The 21,737-nt window shown below is 44.1% G+C and overlaps 1 protein-coding gene across 3 annotated transcripts in view; it reads right to left on the bottom strand.

Annotated features, from left to right (window-relative positions):
* USP34 (ubiquitin specific peptidase 34) overlaps nt 1–21,737 on the bottom strand; it is a 251,301-nt gene that overhangs the window by 3,751 nt on the left and 225,813 nt on the right. For all 3 annotated transcript variants that reach the window (XM_049870361.1, XM_049870360.1, XM_049870359.1), the window contains exons 69-76: nt 20,570–20,727; nt 18,982–19,060; nt 17,376–17,502; nt 16,647–16,754; nt 14,783–14,887; nt 14,542–14,666; nt 13,424–13,547; nt 4,707–4,786 (exon numbers count right to left, since the gene is read on the bottom strand). In XM_049870361.1, the coding sequence (XP_049726318.1) occupies nt 4,707–4,786; nt 13,424–13,547; nt 14,542–14,666; nt 14,783–14,887; nt 16,647–16,754; nt 17,376–17,502; nt 18,982–19,060; nt 20,570–20,727 (906 nt within the window). The remainder of the gene's footprint in view (nt 1–4,706; nt 4,787–13,423; nt 13,548–14,541; nt 14,667–14,782; nt 14,888–16,646; nt 16,755–17,375; nt 17,503–18,981; nt 19,061–20,569; nt 20,728–21,737) is intronic.

Raw genomic sequence — 21,737 nt, 5'->3', positions numbered from 1 at the left:
AATAAAAATCAATTTATTTTCTTAAATAGGTTAAATATTTACTATATAATCTTACAAATAATAGTAATTTGTTTGGTAAACACCTTTTTTCCCCATAAATACTGCAAACATAAACAGCAAATCTCTTGCCCTAACTACCTCATACAAAGAACTCGTGGGGCCTAATAGATGAATATTTCACTAAAATCTGGTTTTTCTGCTTTCAAATGTCATGGCTCTTAAACACCAGCAGTATGTCTGTAAGCAGATCTGCTCCATATGTCATTTATATCTGTGCTTTAATCATAGATCATTTATTTATGTGGAAAACAAAACAGACTGTGTGTAAAAAGGGGCAACTTTTAGATAACGCGTTTGTGTGTATTTTATTAGAACAAAAGCCGTGTGTAGGAAACTGCTTGGGTCACCCGAGATGCTGGCGATCAGGTGGGACCAGGACCCAGTCTTCAGGCCTCAGTGAAGGAAAACCTGCCCTATCCTCCCAGGCACAGTGGCTGCCTCAGCTACTTGCCAGGAAGGATGCTTCTGCAGGGGTTCTGGGAGCCTTGGTTGGCTTGGCTTAATTTAGGGGACATTTTGGGGGATGGTGAACCCTGTGGGGAAAAAAGGCAAAGCAAAGGGCATAGCAGAGTTCAGAAATAGATTAAATATAGGGGAGTCACAGGCAACGGCAGAGCAGGAACCTAAAAGCAACCACCCAAATCAGAAGATGAAGAGATCAACAGCAGCAGGGGGAAGGGAGGCTGGGGGTTGGGGTGGGGAAGCAGAGGGCTGCGCTGAACAGGCCACTCAGCTCAAGAATCAACGGGGAAGTCATTTTCTGAATGCCTACTATTAGGCCATGTTAACTTCATGGGAGCAACATACACGAGTCTTTCAAAGACCTCTACTGCAGAGACAAAACGACGTTTCTTCAGGGCACAGGTGACTCATAGGAGGCTCCTGCACTCGAGACGCTCCCCGTGTGGGTAAAGGAGACAGACAGACAGCCATTCACAACAGTACAGTGTGACAGGACCTAGCAGAGAGCGCGAATGCCTGGCAGCAGGCTGGGTCACACTCAAAGTATCTCGGATACGGCAAGGTGGGGCTTAGGGTTAGGTACCAAAGGAAGGTTAGAGAACTCAGGCAAACACAAACAGGCAGGAAAACAAGTTCTTTCAGGGTCTAAGAGGGCAGAGACCTTTTATGCCTGATCCCAAAGAACGAGCAAAACCTCTAGGCGAGTTTGGTTTATCCCTGCCCCTGTGGCTCTCCCTCCACAATCCACAAGCATCGTGCAGGTGCCCACTTTGTTCAGGGGCTGGTTCTCAGGCACTCAAGGGAAGAAGAGGCAGAGTCTTCTGTCAATCAGACTGTCCTCATTAAGAAAACGAGGGCACCAGGCCTTGAAAAACTTCTCTGAGCTAAGAGATATCAAGACCTAAAGGACAGACTGCGGACATGCTTCTGTTGCAGCTGCTGGAGTGGTGGTGGAGGATGAGACAGACAGACAGGGTGAGGAGAGGAAGAGCACATGGTGGAGGACGAGACAGAGAGACGGGGGAGGTGAGGAAGAACACGTGGTGGAGGACGAGACAGACAGACAGGGTGAGGAGAGGAAGAGCACATGGTGGAGGACGAGACAGAGAGACGGGGGTGGTGAGGAAGAGCACATGGTGGAGGACGAGACAGAGAGACGGGGGAGGTGAGGAAGAACACGTGGTGGAGGACGAGACAGACAGACAGGGTGAGGAGAGGAAGAGCACATGGTGGAGGACGAGACAGAGAGACGGGGGAGGTGAGGAAGAACACGTGGTGGAGGACGAGACAGACAGACAGGGTGAGGAGAGGAAGAGCACATGGTGGAGGACGAGACAGAGAGACGGGGGTGGTGAGGAAGAGCACATGGTGGAGGACGAGACAGAGAGACGGGGGAGGTGAGGAAGAACACGTGGTGGAGGACGAGACAGACAGACAGGGTGAGGAGAGGAAGAGCACATGGTGGAGGACGAGACAGAGAGACGGGGGAGGTGAGGAAGAACACATGGTGGAGGAAGAGACAGAGAGACGGGGGAGGTGAGGAAGAACACATGGTGGAGGACGAGACAGAGAGACGGGGGAGGTGAGGAAGAACACGTGGTGGAGGACGAGACAGAGAGACGGGGGAGGTGAGGAAGAACACGTGGTGGAGGACGAGACAGACAGACAGGGTGAGGAGAGGAAGAGCACATGGTGGAGAACGAGACAGAGAGACGGGGGAGGTGAGGAAGAACACGTGGTGGAGGACGAGACAGAGAGACGGGGGAGGTGAGGAAGAACACGTGGTGGAGGACGAGACAGAGAGACGGGGGAGGTGAGGAAGAACACGTGGTGGAGGACGAGACAGAGAGACGGGGGAGGTGAGGAAGAGCACGTGGTGGAGGACGAGACAGAGAGACGGGGGAGGTGAGGAACAGCACGTGGTGGAGGACGAGACAGAGAGACGGGGGAGGTGAGGAAGAGCACGTGGTGGAGGACGAGACAGAGAGACGGGGGAGGTGAGGAAGAACACGTGGTGGAGGACGAGACAGAGAGACGGGGGAGGTGAGGAAGAGCACGTGGTGGAGGACGAGACAGAGAGACGGGGGAGGTGAGGAAGAACACGTGGTGGAGGACGAGACAGAGAGACGGGGGAGGTGAGGAAGAACACGTGGTGGAGGACGAGACAGAGAGACGGGGGAGGTGAGGAAGAACACGTGGTGGAGGACGAGACAGAGAGACGGGGGAGGTGAGGAAGAACACGTGGTGGAGGACGAGACAGAGAGACGGGGGAGGAGAGGAAGAACACGTGGTGGAGGACGAGACAGAGAGACGGGGGAGGTGAGGAAGAACACGTGGTGGAGGACGAGACAGAGAGACGGGGGAGGTGAGGAAGAACACGTGGTGGAGGACGAGACAGAGAGACGGGGGAGGTGAGGAAGAGCACGTGGTGGAGGACGAGACAGAGAGACGGGGGAGGTGAGGAAGAGCACGTGGTGGAGGACGAGACAGAGAGACGGGGGAGGTGAGGAAGAACACGTGGTGGAGGACGAGACAGAGAGACGGGGGAGGTGAGGAAGAGCACGTGGTGGAGGACGAGACAGAGAGACGGGGGAGGTGAGGAAGAGCACGTGGTGGAGGACGAGACAGAGAGACGGGGGAGGTGAGGAAGAGCACGTGGTGGAGGACGAGACAGAGAGACGGGGGAGGTGAGGAAGAACACGTGGTGGAGGATGAGACAGAGAGACGGGGGAGGTGAGGAAGAGCACGTGGTGGAGGATGAGACAGAGAGACGGGGGAGGAGAGGAAGAGCACATGGTGGAGGACGAGACAGAGAGACGGGGGAGGTGAGGAAGAGCATGTGGTGGAGGACGAGACAGACAAGGGAGGTGAGGAAGAGCACATGGAGGAGGACGACACAGACGGGGAGGTGAGGAAGAGCATGTGGTGGAGGACGAGACAGAGAGACGGGGGAGGTGAGGAAGAACACGTGGTGGAGGATGAGACAGACAGGGTGAGGAGAGGAAGAGCACATGGTGGAGGACGAGACAGAGAGACGGGGGAGGTGAGGAAGAACACGTGGTGGAGGACGAGACAGAGAGATGGGGGAGGTGAGGAAGAACACGTGGTGGAGAACGAGACAGACAGATGGGGAGGTGAAGAAGAGCATGTGGTGGAGGACGAGACAGACAAGGGAGGAGAGGAAGAGCACATGGTAGAGGACGAGACAGAGAGACGGGGGAGGTGAGGAAGAACACGTGGCGGAGGACGAGACAGACAGATGGGGAGGTGAAGAAGAGCATGTGGTGGAGAACGAGACAGACAGGGGGAGGTGAGGAAGAGCATGTGGTGGAGGACGAGATAGACGGGGAGGTGAAGAAGAGCACATGGTGGAGGACGAGATAAGGGAGGTGAGGAAGAGCATGTGGTGGAGGACAAGACAGACAAGGGAGGTGAGGAAGAGCATGTGGTGGAGGACGAGACAGAGACAGGGGGAGGTGAGGAAGAACACGTGGTGGAGAACGAGACAGACGGGGAGGTGAAGAAGAGCATGTGGTGGAGGATGAGACAGACAAGGGAGGTGAGGAAGAGCACATGGTAGAGGACGAGACAGACAGAAAGGGTGAGGTGAGGAAGAGCACGTGGTGGAGGACGAGACAGACAGGGTGAGGTGAGAAAGAGCACATGGTAGAGGACGAGACAGACAGACGGGGAGGTGAGGAAGAGCACAAGGTAGAGGACGAGACAGACAGGGTGAGGTGAGGAAGAGCACGTGGTGGAGGACGAGACAGACAGAGAGGGTAAGGTGAGGAAGAGCACGTGGTGGAGGACGAGACAGACAGACAGGGTGAGGTGAGGAAGGAGAGGTGGCGGGTACTGCCTTCTGCTACCTCCGTTTTAGACTTCTCCCTCAACTGTTAATGTTGACCTATAGACGAGAAATTCATTTATATGCAACTTACGTGAAATAGTCCTGTGATACAAATCTACTGAAGCAAAAAAAAAACAAAAAAAAAAACCCCAAAGGGAAACAGATGCCCAATGCTTAACACCCAGTATTCCCATTAATCCTTTTTTACCTACCAAGATACTAAAACCTTCCCAATCTCCAGCCAGTTTACTTTCCAACCCATGGTTCCTAAAATTACTGACCGCTTGGTCAGATGAGATGAAAGACCAGATCATCTACAACTCATTCTCTTTACCTGAGTCTGGCAAAGCTCAGTCCAAAGTTTGGGGAACAGTGCAAGATGAAGCGGCAAACCTTCGTAGGCCACCAGGACACCTGGTACGTGAAAAGAGATCAAAACAGGTTACTATCACAGATCATACCACCGCAGCACTAGGCTCTGCAGCTACGACAGAGCTGTTTCTAACTACGCGCGTCTTCTACACAAAAGGGGAAAAATCCACCCCAGCGTTTTAACCAGTGAGGTAAACTAGAATGCAGTTACTGCAAAGGAGTTGATTTTTATCCTGTACCCCATTCCCAGAAGAAGCTGAAGCAACTTAAACCAGTTCTGCTTTTTGAGTATTAGAACTTCATCTGGGGCAATTTCATAGAAGTTACTGCAAGTGGTTCTAATCTATCTTGGTTTAAGGCACTACTCTGCACATCAGACAATTTTCATGGAACATCCAGACTACAGGGGGCAGGGAGGACAAGGCCAAAAAGATGTGGAGAATGAGGAAACCTATTGTTCCTTCCTCTTTACCCGCCTCTCTGAAGAGAAGGAGAATCATCTTGAGGTAGATACAGGGAAGCACACTGCTGAGTCCACCTGCTTCTAGGACCTTCTGGGTGACCCACAGTTCCTGGCTCTCTGCCAGCATCCTGTCTGGGACCTCCATGGTTTTAACCTCTCCTCTGCTCGACTATTTCAACTCTGTTGAGAGATCTGGCCCCTACCCTCTGTCCTCCCCCACCGCAAAGCTCAGTCCTAAATATGTTTCCCACCCTTGTTCCTCTCCCAAGGAAAGTACCAAGGAGAAGCAGAAAAATAATACAAGCTCTCCTTCTCCAGTTAAGAAAAAATTATTGGGAGTGGGCAAACTTTTTCTGCAAAGGGTCAAACAGTATTTTAGGCTCTGTGGCCATCTGATCTCTGCTGCGTGCTCTGTGGCAGTGTGAAGCAGTTGGACAATAATTAAATGGGTGTGGTCATTAAAAAATTTTTTACTTAGGAACAGTTAAATCTGAATCTCATAATTTTCAAGTGTCACAAAATTTCATTCTACTTTAGTTTTTCTTAAACCATTTAAAAATATAAAAACTATTCTTAGCTCATGGTAGCTTGCCAGTCATACAAAACAAGGGGCGCTCGCGCTACAGTTTCCCAACCCCCCTGGGTTAGACCCGGGGTGCCTAGGATCCTTTTGAAAATAAAACGTGTTTATTTTCAAGATGAGTCCCATTGTAAAGACCTAAGGAAACCCTGTCATGTCTCTCCTTGATCCTAACCTAAGCTGGCTGGATTCAGAGGCACTTACCCGTCATGATCTCTCAACACCACAAAAGCAAACAAGGCTATGTCATCTACACCACTGGCTCCATGGGGGCTGTGGGGACCACGGTCTCGGGGAACATCTAGCTCAACTGGCATAACACAGTTTATAAAGAAAATGTTCTACATTCTACTTTGGTGACTAGCGTCTGGGCTCTTAAAAGCCTGTGAGTGGCCATCTAGGATACTCCACTGGTCTTACCCTTCGGGAGCAAGGAAGAACGAAGAAAACTAAAGACACAAGGGAAAGATCAGTCCCAAGGACTAATGGACCACAGCTACCATGGCCTCCACCAGACTGAGTCCAGTACAACTACATAGTGCCTGGCTACCACCACTGACTGCTCTCAAAGGGATCACAACAGAGGGTCCCGGACACAAGTGGAGAAAAATGTAGAACAAAATTCTAACTCAAGAAGACCAGACTGGCTGGCCTGAGACTGGAGAAAGCCTGAGGGTATGGCCCCCTGACACCCTTTAAGCTCAGTAATGAGGTCACTCCTGAGGTACACCTGTCAGCCAAAGATTGAATAGACCCATGGAAAAAAAAAAAAACAAGACTAAGGGGGCTCACCAGCCCTGGGGCAGGGACTGGAAAGCAGGAAGCAACAGGAAAGCTGGTAATAGGAAACCCAGGTTTGAGGAGGGAGAGTGTTGACATGTCATGGGGCTGTTAACCAATGTTATAGAACAATGTGTGTACTGTTTGATGAGAAACTAGTTTGTTCTGTAAACCTTCATCTAAAGTTCAATTAAAAAACAAAACAAAACGAAAACACTGGCTCCAGGTAAGAGAATTCCTATGTTCCCGTCTCCTTGGATCCTACCACCCTTGAAACTAGAATAGGGGTAGTTGGCAAACTATGGTCTGTGGGCCAAATGTGGCCCATGGCCTATTTTGGTATGACCCTGAGAGCTAAGGAGCCCTGGTGGCCCAGTGGTTAAGAGCTACAGCTCCTAACCAAAAGGTCGGCAGTTCAAATCCAACAGTCGCTACTTAGAAACCCTATGGGACAATTCTATTCCATCCTATAGGGTCGCTGTGAATCAGAATCTACCCAACAGCAATGGGTTTTGATTTCTGGAGAACTAAGCGTGGCTTTTACATTTTTAAAGAGTTGTTATAAAAACAAACAAAGAAGAACAGGCAACAGAGACCACGGGTGGCTTGCGAAGCCTTAAGATTTACCATCTGGCCCTCTGCAGAAAAAGTCAGCTAGCTCTGACCTAGAGACTGCCCTGACTACACCCTCTCATGCAGAAACAAACTTTACACTATAATTTCTCTAGTCTTTATTCTTTTTTTCCCAATCATTCCCCAAAGTGAACGGTCCTTATTTCTATTTTCTACAACTACCAAAAAAGCTGGCACCACATCAAACAAACATGGAGGCCTTGTATCAGCACAGATCACTTCCAAGTGGTATTCTGAAACAGACCTATCTTATAAATGAAGAAGGAAATAAGAAACATTTACTGGCATATATTGAGTTAGTAAATTTTCTTCTCAACCTTGGGAGGTATTATTTTATCCTCATTTTTTTCTTTGGATGAGGAAATTAGCTTAGAAAGATTATATAATTTGTTTGGGGATACCCCAAAGTTATAGTAAGTGATATAAGACAACTCCGGATTTATTTGATTCTAGAGCCCATAATCTTTTCAATAATTGGTATCTTCATACCTGCCCATCATCTGTACTATTATTTATTCAAAACTTTTCTTTAAATTCACTTAGAGAGGTTAATACTACACATTAGACATATCTCAGGCAACGTAACATCTAGAAAACTGTGGATTTGATACACTACGTATGTATTTTTGTAACATAGTTAGGGACACACATATGGATAATATAAAGCTTTTTCCCCTGGACCCTCTTGTACACTACACCCTGGAAAACACTGGGCACCATGGTGAGTGACAGCTCTCTCTTCCAGAAATCTCACTTCTTCTCTGGTGCAGCTGCATCTCCTTCAGAAGGAAGACCATTCCTCTGCAGCAGCAGGGTTCCAGCTTCTCCCTGCATCTTCACGTTGGGATCAGGAGCCCCTCTGCCCCAAGACTCAAAATAGATGCCAGTGCCCCCCTACTCCACAGCCTCCTCCAGTATCTTCTGGGGTGCCTCACTGAGTTCAAAGCCAGTGAGATGCAATCACCACTGTTCTTGGGCACAAGTCCAAGTCTTGACTCAAGAAACAAATGGGCATGGAACACACTGGCTTCTGCTCCACTCATCTTTCCTCCTCCTATAGCTCTCAGCATCATCAAGATCCATCACCGGCCCCATTCCCCATGAGGAGGAACGTACAAAAAAAAAAAAAACTATCCCAAATAGGTCCTTTCCTCAATAGTAATGCTTTTTATACTGCAGAAGCTGCTGGGTGTCTGTTTAGCAGAAAAATCTTTTAAAAACTACTTTTGTAGGTAAAATAGTATCCTGGACTGTTCTGTGCTCCACGACTGCTCTAAGGATGAAATACTTCATATACATACCTACTAGTTATGGCTCCTCTTATCTGAGCTGTGTCAATGATTAACTAGTTGTCCACAGGAATGTATACTCCGTCCAGCATGACCCTGAGGAGGGGCAGCTCTAGCCCCTGGTTGAGCGCCAGTGACTCTGCTCCCCTGAGACTGAGTCATCAAGACATCCTGGACTAATATCACATGTCTGAGTTTTCCAGTTTCCCTTGTTCTAACTTGACACCCACTAAGCAGCCTACTTCTGACTATCTGGCTTCCCACGCAGGTTACTGAAAAGTAATCTGTTAGTCCTACCACAGAATACTCAGATCCCTGTGCCAATTCTTCTCTGTAAATTAACAAATGGTAGCCAACCTTGGAATTATAAACACATCTCCGAAACGTGATTTAAAAACCAGTCACTGTTGATCCTGACTCACGGCGACCCCGTGTGTGTCAGGGAACTGTGCTCCATAGGGTTTTGATGACTACATTTTTAGAACTGGATTGCTGGACCTTTCTTCTAGATGCTGACCTTCCGGTTAAGAGATGAGAGCATTTACCACGTGCACCACTCAGAGACGCCTGAGTTAGCCCAGGACAACGGGATCTGCTCTTGGTAGGCTGGTGGAAGGTAGGTCTCAGTTTGCACTGCATTCCTGGCACAGGTCTAAAGTATGTCCCCTGCAGGAAGCCTCTTGGGAAACGGCTAATTCCTCCTTTCTCCAATGAGCACCACCCTGACGCCACACCAAAGGCAAAGCACAAAGCAGCTGAGCCTTTTATCTGAATTGTTAATGGCTTACTTTCACTGATTATGCTAAAATTTTACTTATAAAGATTTTGGAATTTTTAGGCATATCATAATATTACACGGAAAAAAAATCTACTCCTTTTTATTTTCATTTATTAACCCATGAAGAAAACTTTCAAAAACAACACTAAATAATAAAGGTGACAAGGAGATTGTTGTTTTGTAACTGAAAATGCAAATGATTTAACAATGATGACATCTACAGCTTCGTTCTTTAGTTCAATTTTACTTGAGGATCCCATTGTTAATTTTGCATGCAAACCATGGTATTTAAAAAAAAAAAGTATACAATTTGCAGTACCAATTTCCTGACTTTTTAAAACCCCCCTCAATTACAAAACTGATGCATGATCTTATATAACTTGAAGCCTGTAGATCCATAACCTAAAAAATAAAAGCACGCATCATTTTACCCTTGTACAGTTAGAATGTAACTCTCTTTTTTCTGTACCTGTGCTAACACAGTGACTTTTCCTGTTTATAAAAATGGGGTCATACTCTGCACTCAGTTTTCCAACCTTCTTTTCTCGTGTCATCTGAGATCAACGCCTATCTTGCACACCTTGAAGCCTACATAATGCAGATGAACTGCAGTTTAAGCTCCTACTGATGGACACCTGGGCTGTTTCTGCCTCTTTCCCGTTACAACTGAAGTGACAATAAGCATTCTAGGTACACTGTCGCGCACATTTACGAGCAGGATGGGTTCCTAGGTCTGGTTTGCCAGGTCAAAGGGCATACAAATTCTAAATTTAATTGACAATGCCAAACTGCTCTCTCAAAACTGACTCTGACCAGCACGCTATCATAAGCTCTCTTCTTCCTCTATACGGTTTCAAGTACAGGTATCATCTAAACCTTATCTCCCTCACAGTAAAAAAAAAAAAAAGGCAAATTATTGTTTGCTTTATTAGTGAGGCTGTGTGTGTGAACTGCCTGTTCAAGCCCTTTGCTCATTTTTCATCTCACAGAATCCGAAAAACTCTGTATGTTGGCAATGTTACCCATTTGTCTGTTAAGTATGCAAGTATTTTTCCCATTAGCTATTTGTGTTTTAATTTATTCCATTTTTTATCACACACTGTTTTCAATTTTTATGTAGTCGATTTTGTAAATTTCTTACTCAATGATTTCTGGGTTTTGGGTCCTGCTTAATATGCTCGTTCAAATCTCAAGGTGGTATCCATATGATGTTTTTCTCTAACGTTTCTATGATTTCACGCTTTTACAATTAAATCTTTAATCATTCTGGAATTCACTGTAGTCTAAGGAGTGAAGTAGCAGTGTTAGACTTGCTCTGTACCCTCCGGACGGCTAGCTGTTTATCTCAACACCACCTGTTTCCTACCAATCGGACATGTCGTCTTTATTACCCACCCAACCCTCTGTACCCCTTAGGTTTGTTTCCAAGCAGTTTTTCCACTATGCATTGCTGTACATGGTTTTAATCACTCTAGTTTACTTTCGTGTAAGAAAGCAAAGAAGATAATATATGCATGTTTGCTATTTTTATGCAAAGAAGAAAAAAAATGGATAAAAGTGCAGGATATGGCTGGGATGGTATCTTGATGTGTACCTTTTTGATAACTGTTTTGAATTGTGAACTATGTATACATATCAATAGTAAAAAATTAAAGTAAATGAAAAAAAATCACTGTACCTTTAAATATTTTGAAATCAGTGGTGCCAGTCCTTCTTATTCCTCTTCTTTTTCAGAATTTTCTAGCTAAACTCTGCTATTATTAAATATCAAGACACTGTGGCCTCAGACACAGTTCCTGCAGGTGGCAGTCGCTGCTCTCCCCACCCCCAGCCCCCCGTCCTCCCTTTATTAGCTATTTGTACCTGCAAGCCTGCCATCCGCTGCAGCTGTCACGTAATTCCTTCTGATTTCGCCAACAAACCTTAAATCTGCTTGGTTACCCACTTAAAATTACCACAAAGGCTTTCCCTCAAAACTGGACATTAACTGCAGTCTAATACAGGTCTTGAGACAATCCCACTTCTGGTCACAATATTTATAATGTTCTGGCCCTTGGAACATCTACCCTCAAGGTTCAAATGATTATGGATACAACCAATTTACACTTACCTTTGATCTCTCTTCCGTGTTGGCAAATATAATTTTTTGAAGAAATTATAAAAATTAAAACCCTCTATCAACTCTCTGCTTCCCACTAAGGTCATAAATGTGAGCTTTGCTTTCTCAAGCTCCCTGCTGGTATCTCTCCCTAGAAATAGTCCCTTCAGCCAGAAGAAGGCGCTAACTTCACACTCTGGGTCAGTCTCTTCATTTACAGGCCTAAGGACAGCACTGCTTTTGCTTGGTCTTTGTCCAACTTTCCATCAACGTACTGTTCAATTTTCTTCCTGCTCAATTTGTGAACTTTTTGGTTTGTATCTAAAGCTATATTGTTCAAAAAAGTCGCTACCAGTCACATTTGGCTACTGAAATCTAATTTGGTTAAAATAAAATACAAATTGAGTTACAAGTTGCATTTTAAGTTCTCAACACGCGTAACGGATAGCAGCTGCCATACTGGACGGTGGCAGTGTCTGATATTTCTGTCATCACACGGGTTCTGCAGAGCAATGCTGCTTTAGAGGACTGAAGACCATGAGGCAACATCAACAGAGCTTCATGGTTCTAAGAGTGATGTGATCATGAAATGTCACCACCAAGGTTAAATCAGCTGATGAGGACAGCTAGCCTGGTGGCCCTCCCTTCCCTCCTTCCACTCCCCTCCACGTTTAGTTTCCCAGCATTTGTGTGGATGAGGGACACGTCATCAACAGGGCAGAAAATCTTCCTTTAGTCAAAGCTGTTCAGGTATCTACAATAGCTCCTCATATAACTTCTGGCAAAAATGATATGAAAAAAACAACCAAGAACTTTTCCAGCGGGCAGCGTCTTTATAAATTTCCGTCCTTATCTGGGAGCAAGGCTGTGCCACTAGAACTTGGGTTTATTTTCTCACATGTGATCATTGCCACTGCCAGGTTTTTACTTTTCACCAAGTGCCACGACTCAGTTGCGTAATCCTGCGATGGCCATTTGAGCCAATCCTCGCTCCTCCGTATCCTGGCACTTCAGCTCATATAAAACAGGTTAATGACGCCAGATAGAAAGAACAACCCTTCAAATACGAAGAGGCTCTAATCACTTACCAATAAAATGGTTTTTCTGAAAAAGAGTTATCCCTGGGAGTGGTTAAGTCTTGCGTCTTGGATAACGAAACCTAGGGCAGGTTTGCGTCCCTTGCCCTACCGTGAATGATCAAAACCTTTTCCACTGGAAGGAGGGGCTGAGATGGGAGGGGGCGCAAATGTGACCTTCTAGGGTGGCGGTGGTATTCTATCTCTTGATCTGGGTAGTGGTTACATGAGTATTTCACTTTCTACCCCGTAATAACCACAGAACACCAGGGGACCCTGGGGCGGGGCCAGTCTGGCGCTGGGCTACATGTCTCGTGAAGACGTAACAGCTGCAAGAAAGTCACGTAAACAGGCAGAGTTCTCTAACAGCTCCCAGTGCACCCCTGGAGAGACAATGTTCGTACTAAGGAATTCTGAGTTCTTTGTCCTCTGACATAATTCACGGACGGTTTTCTGTTTCTCACACCTCCCCTTTAAATTTCCCTTCTCCTCCCTCACTTCTCCGTTGTGAGACTTACCTCCTAGTCACTCATATATGCACCTCTGCTTCACCCTGGCAAGCCAACTCGACTTGCCCTTGGCATTGCCAGCTCCAGAGCACAGCTGGTACTACAGATCTCACCTCACCCTCGAGACCAGGGCTGGGAGTCCGTCTCTGAGCCTGCCTCCCCAAGTAGAGCAGTTTTTAAATTTTGTTGGGCAGATGGTGGAGGCCTTGGGCTTCTATGTAAAAAGTCATCAGCCCTTACTCCACACTCCTTTATAGGCCAGCTGAAACTCTGGGCAGAACTACTCAATGGAAACCAGTAAGTTGGTGTTTTCTTAATAAAAATATTCCCAAGAATGATAATTAGTATTTTTAAACATTCACTTTAAAAAAGAAGAATAAAGAAAGAAAAAAAAAAGGATTGTCTCATTTTGAGAGAATGGCTAGGGGCTTAAAATAATTCAGTGGGATTTACTGCTCATCTTTTATACTTACTCAGCTTAACTAATGTTTCAGTAAATTTTTCACAGTTGATTGCAACTCGGCATAATAGATGGATGAACTGATGATAAGAAAAGAAGTAGTCTAGCAGCATACGATCATAAACGTCATCTTTGCCCTGAAGGTTAAAGATGATAAAATGGTTGCACTTAAATTGTATAATAAATTAAAGAGCATATTGTGCAAATGTAATAAGTTTAACTAAAACGCTGATTAAATATTTAAATTCTATAAGAATCTAGTTTTAAATTCCAAATATCTAGTAATGTTAAGATCGTAATTGTCACAAGTTTATTTTCAGTGTGCAAATGCTATCAGTTAGAATTACCCGTTATTTCTATTTACTTTAATAAAGCAAAATCACTGTCAGGCTTTTAAATGTGACACTTTTGCTCTACAGGAATATCACCGAGAGGAGTGAATTAAATTTGATTTTTAAAACAAATTCCAAATCATTTTTGCAATGATTATTACAGTGTCAATTTTTTTAGTATTTTTATCTTATAATAACTCTCAAGTATACTTAAGATCCAAAGATGGTGGGAAGGAAGAGTGTGAATCAAGGTGGGTGAAGAAAGACAAAAGGGGAAAATTTAAAAATAAAAAAGTTGAAACTAATGTTCTGTGTCAATGTACCTTCTCTCTGTATAATTTAGAATTAGCATTATTTTAGAATAAGCATTAGTAGACACACCAAACTAATGATGGCAATAAATCTGTCAGTGACATCAGGCTTAGGTCAAAGGAATCTGACTGAAGGGCAGCAGAAGTCGCTGACTATACAGCCAAATTAAAACAATAAAAAGTCCCTAACTTGACTTTTAGGGTTAGATCTATGACTCAGTTTTAATTTAGCTGAATGAAAATACTCAGGCTTTCTACTAGGGAATTTTTTGAGGGGGGGAGGGGGTTCTGACTACTTGTGTTTATTGTTGATTTTACAAATATTCAACCAATATTTCAGAGCACTAAAAGGACAAAGTCCCAATGAGTCGAGTCTTCTTAAGGACCCTCCCAATGGTCACTTAGGTCTAATGTATTCATAACGGCCAGAGGGAGTTTTAAATTACTTTGTACTACAGAAAGGTGATTTTCCTAACATCCCAACATACCTTACTGGTTTCCACCATGGTGGGCAAGAGGCACATACTGAGTTCAGGGCGCGGAGGCCGAATACTGCTTTTCCCTCCTATTAGCTTGATATTTTCTCGACAAGGGAAATAAGGTCCAAGAGACACTAAGACATTAAAAGTGTACAATAAGAATAAATGGAAAAAATCAATCTCCATGCTTCAGTGTGCAGAAAGATTCAATGCCACCCACACTCGAGCACGGTGCTGGCTGAACACATACCTGGGATATTGCTGTGGTGGTAAGTACAGTGGTTGTGCTGCAGAAACGGAACCAGAGTGTGAAGGAAGTCATGAGGACTCAAGAGCACGAGCTCCTTGAGGACATCTGAAAATGCAAACACAATTTCAGCAGAGTTAACAACCACAACAGGGCTACCATTTAAGAAACAGAAGTTAAAAACTCTTCATCTGTATTTTATTAAGCCAAGGGAAGCATCAGAGCGAAGTAGAGAGAGAGAAATATTTAATGCACAATGATTACATATTTTCGTAAAATCAACCACAGCGAAGACTCAAAGTTCTCTGGATCTGAGTGGCAATCCTTACCCTACTTTTAATGTTTCAGGGTGCTGGCTGGACTGATTCCCATCCTCTAACCACACAGCAGCCTCGCTCACAATGACAGGCTACTGGCAGGGTTTCCGGTAATCAGAGGTTATTCCTGCGCCCCTGTGCTCTTGCTGAAGATGTACAGAAACACAGGCCAGTGACCCAGGGGACACAGTGACCTGGGGGGCACAGTGACCCGGGGGACACAATGATCCACGGGGCACCAGTGACCCAGGGGACACAGTGACCCACAGGGCACCGGTGACCCACAGGACACAGTGACCCAGGGGACACAGTGATCCACGGGGCACCGGTGACCCACGGGACACAGTGACCCGGGGGACACAGTGACCCACGGGGCACCGGTGACCCATGGGACACAGTGACCCGGGGGACACAGTGACCCACGGGGCACCGGTGACCCATGGGACACCGGTGACCCGGGGGACACAGTGACCCATGGGGCACAGTGACCCATGGGACACAGTGACCCAGGGGACACAGTGACCCACGGGGCACCAGTGACCCACAGGACAGAGTGATCTACAGGACACCCATGACCCACGGGGCACCGGTGACCCACAGGACAGGGTGATCTATAGGACACCCGTGACCCACGGGGCACCCATGATCCACAGGACACCAGGTCAACACCTGCCAAGAGTGTCCTTGACTGTCACAGCCAGAGTTACAGTGAAAAATTCACTATAAAGTGTGTGTGTGGTCCTTTTAATAAGATTAAAAATATTAAAGGGGGGTCCTTTGATAAAATTATCATTTTATCATATTAAAAAAAAAAAACAACACCAAACCCAATGCTGTCGAGTTGATTCCAACTCAGAGCGACCCTGTAAGACAGAACAGAACTCCCGTATAGCTTCCAAGGAGCACCTGGTGGATTTGAACTGCCGACCCTTTGGTTAGCAGCCGTAGTACTTAACCACTATGCCACCAGGGTTTCCTTTTATTATATACGCAATAAAAAAAAAAAAAGTGAAATAGTGCCTAAGGATAGCTACTGAAAGGTACTTTTTGGCAAAACAGCCCAGCCCTTTACACCGTCAGCTCTACCACGTAAACACGCAGGTGATTCTGCCTTGCTCATGGGGGACTAGGAGATTTTAGAGCTGCAAGAGCCCGGATGTGTTAGGAGATGTGCCTGTGACCACACCGATAAGTATCAGCAGGTTAAGAAACAAAACTTGATTCTTTCAGGACCTGCTGACCAGTCTGAGTTACAAATCAACAGTACAGACGTCTTCCAAACCTTACAGCCCTAACGTGACACCTTACAAACAAAAACTCACAAGTGTTCTTCTACTGGTTTTTCACACAGGTGTATTTCTGAGTGGAGTCCTGGTGGCACAGTGGTAAAGACCTTGGCTGGCAACCAAAAGGTAGGCATCTGGACTCTACCAGCCGCTCCTCAGAAACCCTATGGGGCAGTTTTACTTTGTCCTGTAGGGTTTCTGTGAGTTGGAATTGACTCAAAAGCAACAGGTTTGGTTTTTTGGTTCATTTTCCAAGTAACTTACCTATACAGGCATTTCTAAGTTCTGGAGGGCTATAGGAATTAAGAAGAGTTAGGAGTTTATGGGCAAATTCAATTCGCTCCTGCCACTGGATTAATGCTTGTTTCACATCTGCAAATATAAAAGCACACGTCAATACAGCATTTGAGGTCAAACTTCCCCACGATATTTCTATTCTAAACTACAAATAACACTAAGAAATTCTGATGACATAAATATCTTTGGTGAGAGCTCAATAACTTTTTTAAATGTGACAGCTACTACCATTAAACCTGCTAGATTTTGTAAAGCACATATTTTACTGATGTGTATGTCCCACTTTCTAGGAATTGATGTGAAGTTCAGATCTCACAACTAAGAACGGGGGTGGCGGGGGCGACGACGAGAGAGGGATGTGCTACAGTGACTTCTCTTGAAACTAAAAATGACCTAATCTCCAGCTGGAGAACCGTCACAAAACAGCCAAGTTGTTACTTTGCATAGGAACGCTCTCTAATCTCATGTGGACACAGCATGTTTGCCTATTTTGCAGGCAGGCTTAAAAAAAGTATACTGGAGCATTCCAGCCTCGCATCAGGTCGGGGCGGGCATTTCCTAACGTTGTTAGCTGTCTTCGCCCCATCTTCTGTGCATGAACTACAGGCAAAGACAATTTTTCTAGGCTGTGTGTTTTAAAGCCCTATTTCTCTCCTTAGTGGTAGCACTAACAAAAATAAGCAGAAATGACCAAACCTTTTCTCTGAAGATACGGGCGTGTAGACTTCAAAACCGAGAGGAATATTGACAGCAGTTCCACCAAGTCTCCAGTCACATGGCACGCCGTGGCTTCATGGTACATCATGTGCAATGTGTGGAAAGACTACAAGGGATTTAAAAATTGAACACAATTTCACTTTCACTTCACTGAGCCATATCCTTTATCATGTTTTCAAACTGAATGTGCGTGCGTGTGTGCACAAAGGCATTTTCTTTCTCTATCAAAAAGTCCAATTTTTACATTCAGCTCTTTTAAAAGGCATAAACATTCCTGACCTTAGGAGTGCTGATATTTTACGTACACATTCTAGTCTGAAGGAATAGTTTGTTTAATCAACTTTTTTTTTTTTTTGGTTACTGCTTGCTCTAAGGTTGTAAGCCTTAGAAATTAAAACGCAGCAGGCGACAGTGGGAAGATGACAGAACAGGTGACTCTCCAGGGCTTCTGAAGAAAGACAATGGTGAGGCGGCTCTGGGCCATACTCAAAACAGTAGGTGTGAAAGAGATAAAAGAGCTCCCAAAGGAAGATGCCGAGTAATTCCTTTCATCACACTGTCTTGGTAAATCTTTCAATTCCCTGAACTGTATTGGCTTATTAAGCCCTTAGTTTTTTTTCCTATTTCATTTTACACTGAAACATCTTTCTCTCAATCCTCTCAAATCAGTTCCCCAGAGACTATATACTATTAGCCTGGAATTGGTGGTGGTACATAATCTGAACAACGTACTTGTGCAGAGTTTAAGCTGTAAGGACAGGACCGTATCTATCTGCTCCTGCTGTGTCCCAGTGCCTAGCACAGTGCCTGGCACACAGCAGATACTCAAACACCTGCCGACTGAAAGAAATTCCCACCACTCCTCTCCACATTGCTTTTGTTTAGCCAAACAGAAACACCTGGCATGCTTCAAATGCACCCAATACTGTCTTGCCTCTGTGCTCATGAAGTCATTTATCTAAATGCTCTACCTCCCATCTACCTGTGCAAATCCAAATTTCTCAAAGTGCAATTTAAAACACGCCCTGCTCCTCTTCTATGTCACTAACTGAAAAACCTATCTTATGTCTTCTCACGGTAGTTGTGGCACCTGTTCTCTTGTCTCACCTCCATTATTAGACTAAAAGGTACGACGCACCACTGTGGTCTTAAAACCATTTCATGTTGTGAGTGTTTCAGAAATACGGGCAGAGTCAACAAATGACCTGAGCCACCTGTAACAGTCGTGTCACTGCCTCCTCTGATGCGTCAGCTCTCGGTTTCTGTTGAACAAGGAGGTTCTTGGGGATTACGTGAGCCCTGATTAAATAATATGAATTTCACCTGTTTTTATCCTTACAAAGAAATCTGGTCCATCTCAAACAGTTGTTCTAAATACAAAATGAGGTAAAACGTGTGGAATTACTTGCAAAAAGAAAACAGCACCCTGAACATTATGACCTAATTATTCTCAGAATACAAATTACTGACCTATGTAATTAAAATTCTGCCACCTGTAAAAGTCTCTTATAAACCTCAAATATTCATAAAACAAGAAGTCCTGGTGACAATGTTTTATCTACAGTAAAATGCAATAAAATATTACCTCAGTCATCAGGATCAACCCTCGATTAAATACAACGAGAAGCCTGTCTTCATCAGATTCTAACAGTATTCTGAAGGCACTGGAGGGACACATAAAGTCCAGTTTGAGAACTCTGAATCACAACACAACACTTAGGTAATGAAAAAATAAAAGTAAATAGTCACTTAAACGCTCAGCTTTCCTACCTACAGAAGAGAGACTGCTACATTTGTGTCTCAGGATGTAGTAAAGGGAAACAATATGAAATAAGAAAACCCTGTAAATACCTTAGATAAAAGTTACGCTCATAAACATCTACTTAACTCTTAATCATCCCCAGTGGTTGAAGAGAGGTGTGATAAAAATATTTCTGAAGTTTCAATACAAACAATGTTTATTTTTATAACAAGTTTATCTTCAAAATTCTTTTAAGTTCTGAATAACGGTAAAATAAGCTTCTATCATCAAAGCACTCACCAGCTGGTTACGAGAAAGGAAGAGTAACAGGAAGGGAGAAAACATTCAAAATGAACGTTGGTCTTGAAGATTACGTAACAATCACCAGAAGGAGTTGTGTTACTGATGTTAACAGACCTTATCTCCTTATCAGGTAACAGAAGCTGCAGTTATAGAGTACAACTGGAAATCCATCTACTTTAAGAAGATATTTCCTTTCCTTTTTACAAAAAGAATTAAGAAAACTCTAAATCTCTTTTTTGAAAACAAGCTTTAAGTAGCAAACCTTTAGAAAACAATGCCTTCCAACATTAATGTCAAAATTTTAAAAGAATTCTTTTAAAGGGTCCAGGTAAAAGCATAGTAAATTTAATTTTGTGTAATAAGGAAGATTCAAATTCAAAAGTTTTCTAAAGAAGGTAATCTGAAATCACCTTATTTTTGGTTGATTAGCTTAATATACTATGTAGTTAGGTCTTCAAGAAAGTACTGCAAAAAAACTTGTGTCTAATAAAGGGCATCATCTCTGTGTCTTAGATGTACTAGATAGAAATATTTTAAGAAATTAGCCTGAACTTTATTTCTACAGATAAGGAAAATGAAGTGTAAGGGTTGCCTTTGCAGAAGTTCACTAACTTCTGTAGTTATGAACTATTATTGTAAACATCATGTTTTGTTACTTTGGCCAATTCCTACAGATAAGAGTGCCAAATGGGCTAAAGAGGAAGGAAAGCACTTTCATTGTCCTGCAGCGATGGAGACGGCTGCCGTGCAGGCTTACCCAGCTGACCTGTTCAAGCACAAGTTAGGGTGGGCTGCCCCAGAGAGGAAGACTCAAGCTTTAGGGAGACGTCTGCACATCAGGGTGCCCCCCAACCCTGAGATTCTACAATTATGATCACGTACACACACAAACCAAACTGTGCAGAAGTAGCTCGTTACCACTCAAAACATAAATTCTTCCAGGGTGACTAACTGCATTAATGTTCCCCAATAACCGTGAAGAACTGGTGAACTTTCAGTTATAAATCACTTACATTATTCCTGTTTTAGTGCCAAGGGGATAACCCCCATCCCCTCATCTGGCAATTAAAAAACAAAAAAAGCAAAAACAAACAAAGAAAACCCCACCACACACCAGAAAACATTTTACCTTATTAAAGTAGTCCAGCAGGAGCGGCCATCTAAACAACGTAAGTAACAACTGATGGTTGTTTTCTTAAACTGCTTAATATCTTCTAATTCTTCTTCTCTCATATCTGGCCTCTGAGCTATAAATAGCTGCATCAGGTTAAACAGTTCTTCCACTGCCTAAAATGTAAATAAGCGTTATGGTAATCTTTTAACCATATAAAATTTTTAGAACATCTCATTCTGAATGTTATGCTGATTAACCAGCTCTTAAAATTACACAAGTTAGCTCGATCACGCTCCATTCAGGAATTAGTCTCAAGAACAGTCATAAAATTATAAATGAAATCTAAAAATTTTAAAATACACTAAAAGAAATCAAAATCTTAAAATGGAAGTTCAAAGAGATTAAAAACTGCTAGTCCATCTGTAGTGTTACTACTGTTCAAAGCAATAGTTCTGTAACTTTAAGTGTGCATCCAGAGACATGCTATTCCAGCTCTCTGCTCCTTTTTCTTTACTGAATGAGAAATTACTCTGGCACAAAGATTTTTAAACTCTTAAATTACACTCAAATTAATATTACTGTTTCTGAGAAAACCCTTTGTGCCAACACTTGGAATCATCTTTCTGGAGTGATGGTTTGTTCCAGCTACCTGGAGGATGAAACGTGAGAGCTGCTGTTTTAGTCAAGTCACTAGCGGTCACTTTATTAATTCATTTACTCATTTGCATGTTGGGAAAGGGCGGCTCTTCTAACACATACTTGTTTAATAAACTATTTAACTGAAACCCCAGCTTCATATTTTCATGACGAAAGCTGAGTTAAGGAACGCTTTCATGAAAATCTCATAAAAAATACTAAATATTCTATTTCAATGATGACAAGGATAAGAAATATTATTACGAGAGGCTAAGTATTCCAACTCACCCAACTCTTTCATAAAACTGTATTTAACTACGGATGTTGTTACTGTTAGGTGCTAACGAGTCGGCTCTGACTCAGAGCGACCCTATGCACAACAGAAAGAAACACTGCCCGGTCCTGAGCCATCCTTACATTTAATAACTGAATCAAACATTTTTATGTGACCGTAATAGAGACAAATCCACAGAAGCCTGATAAATCCTGTCCTGGCTCCTTCCAAGCCAATCCCATTCTCTTCCTCTTCTGTATTCCTGCAGCCTTG

This window comes from Elephas maximus, chromosome 26 (assembly GCF_024166365.1).
Source record: "Elephas maximus indicus isolate mEleMax1 chromosome 26, mEleMax1 primary haplotype, whole genome shotgun sequence".
NCBI lineage: Eukaryota > Metazoa > Chordata > Mammalia > Proboscidea > Elephantidae > Elephas > Elephas maximus.
This window is presented reverse-complemented; position numbering and strand designations above follow the sequence as displayed.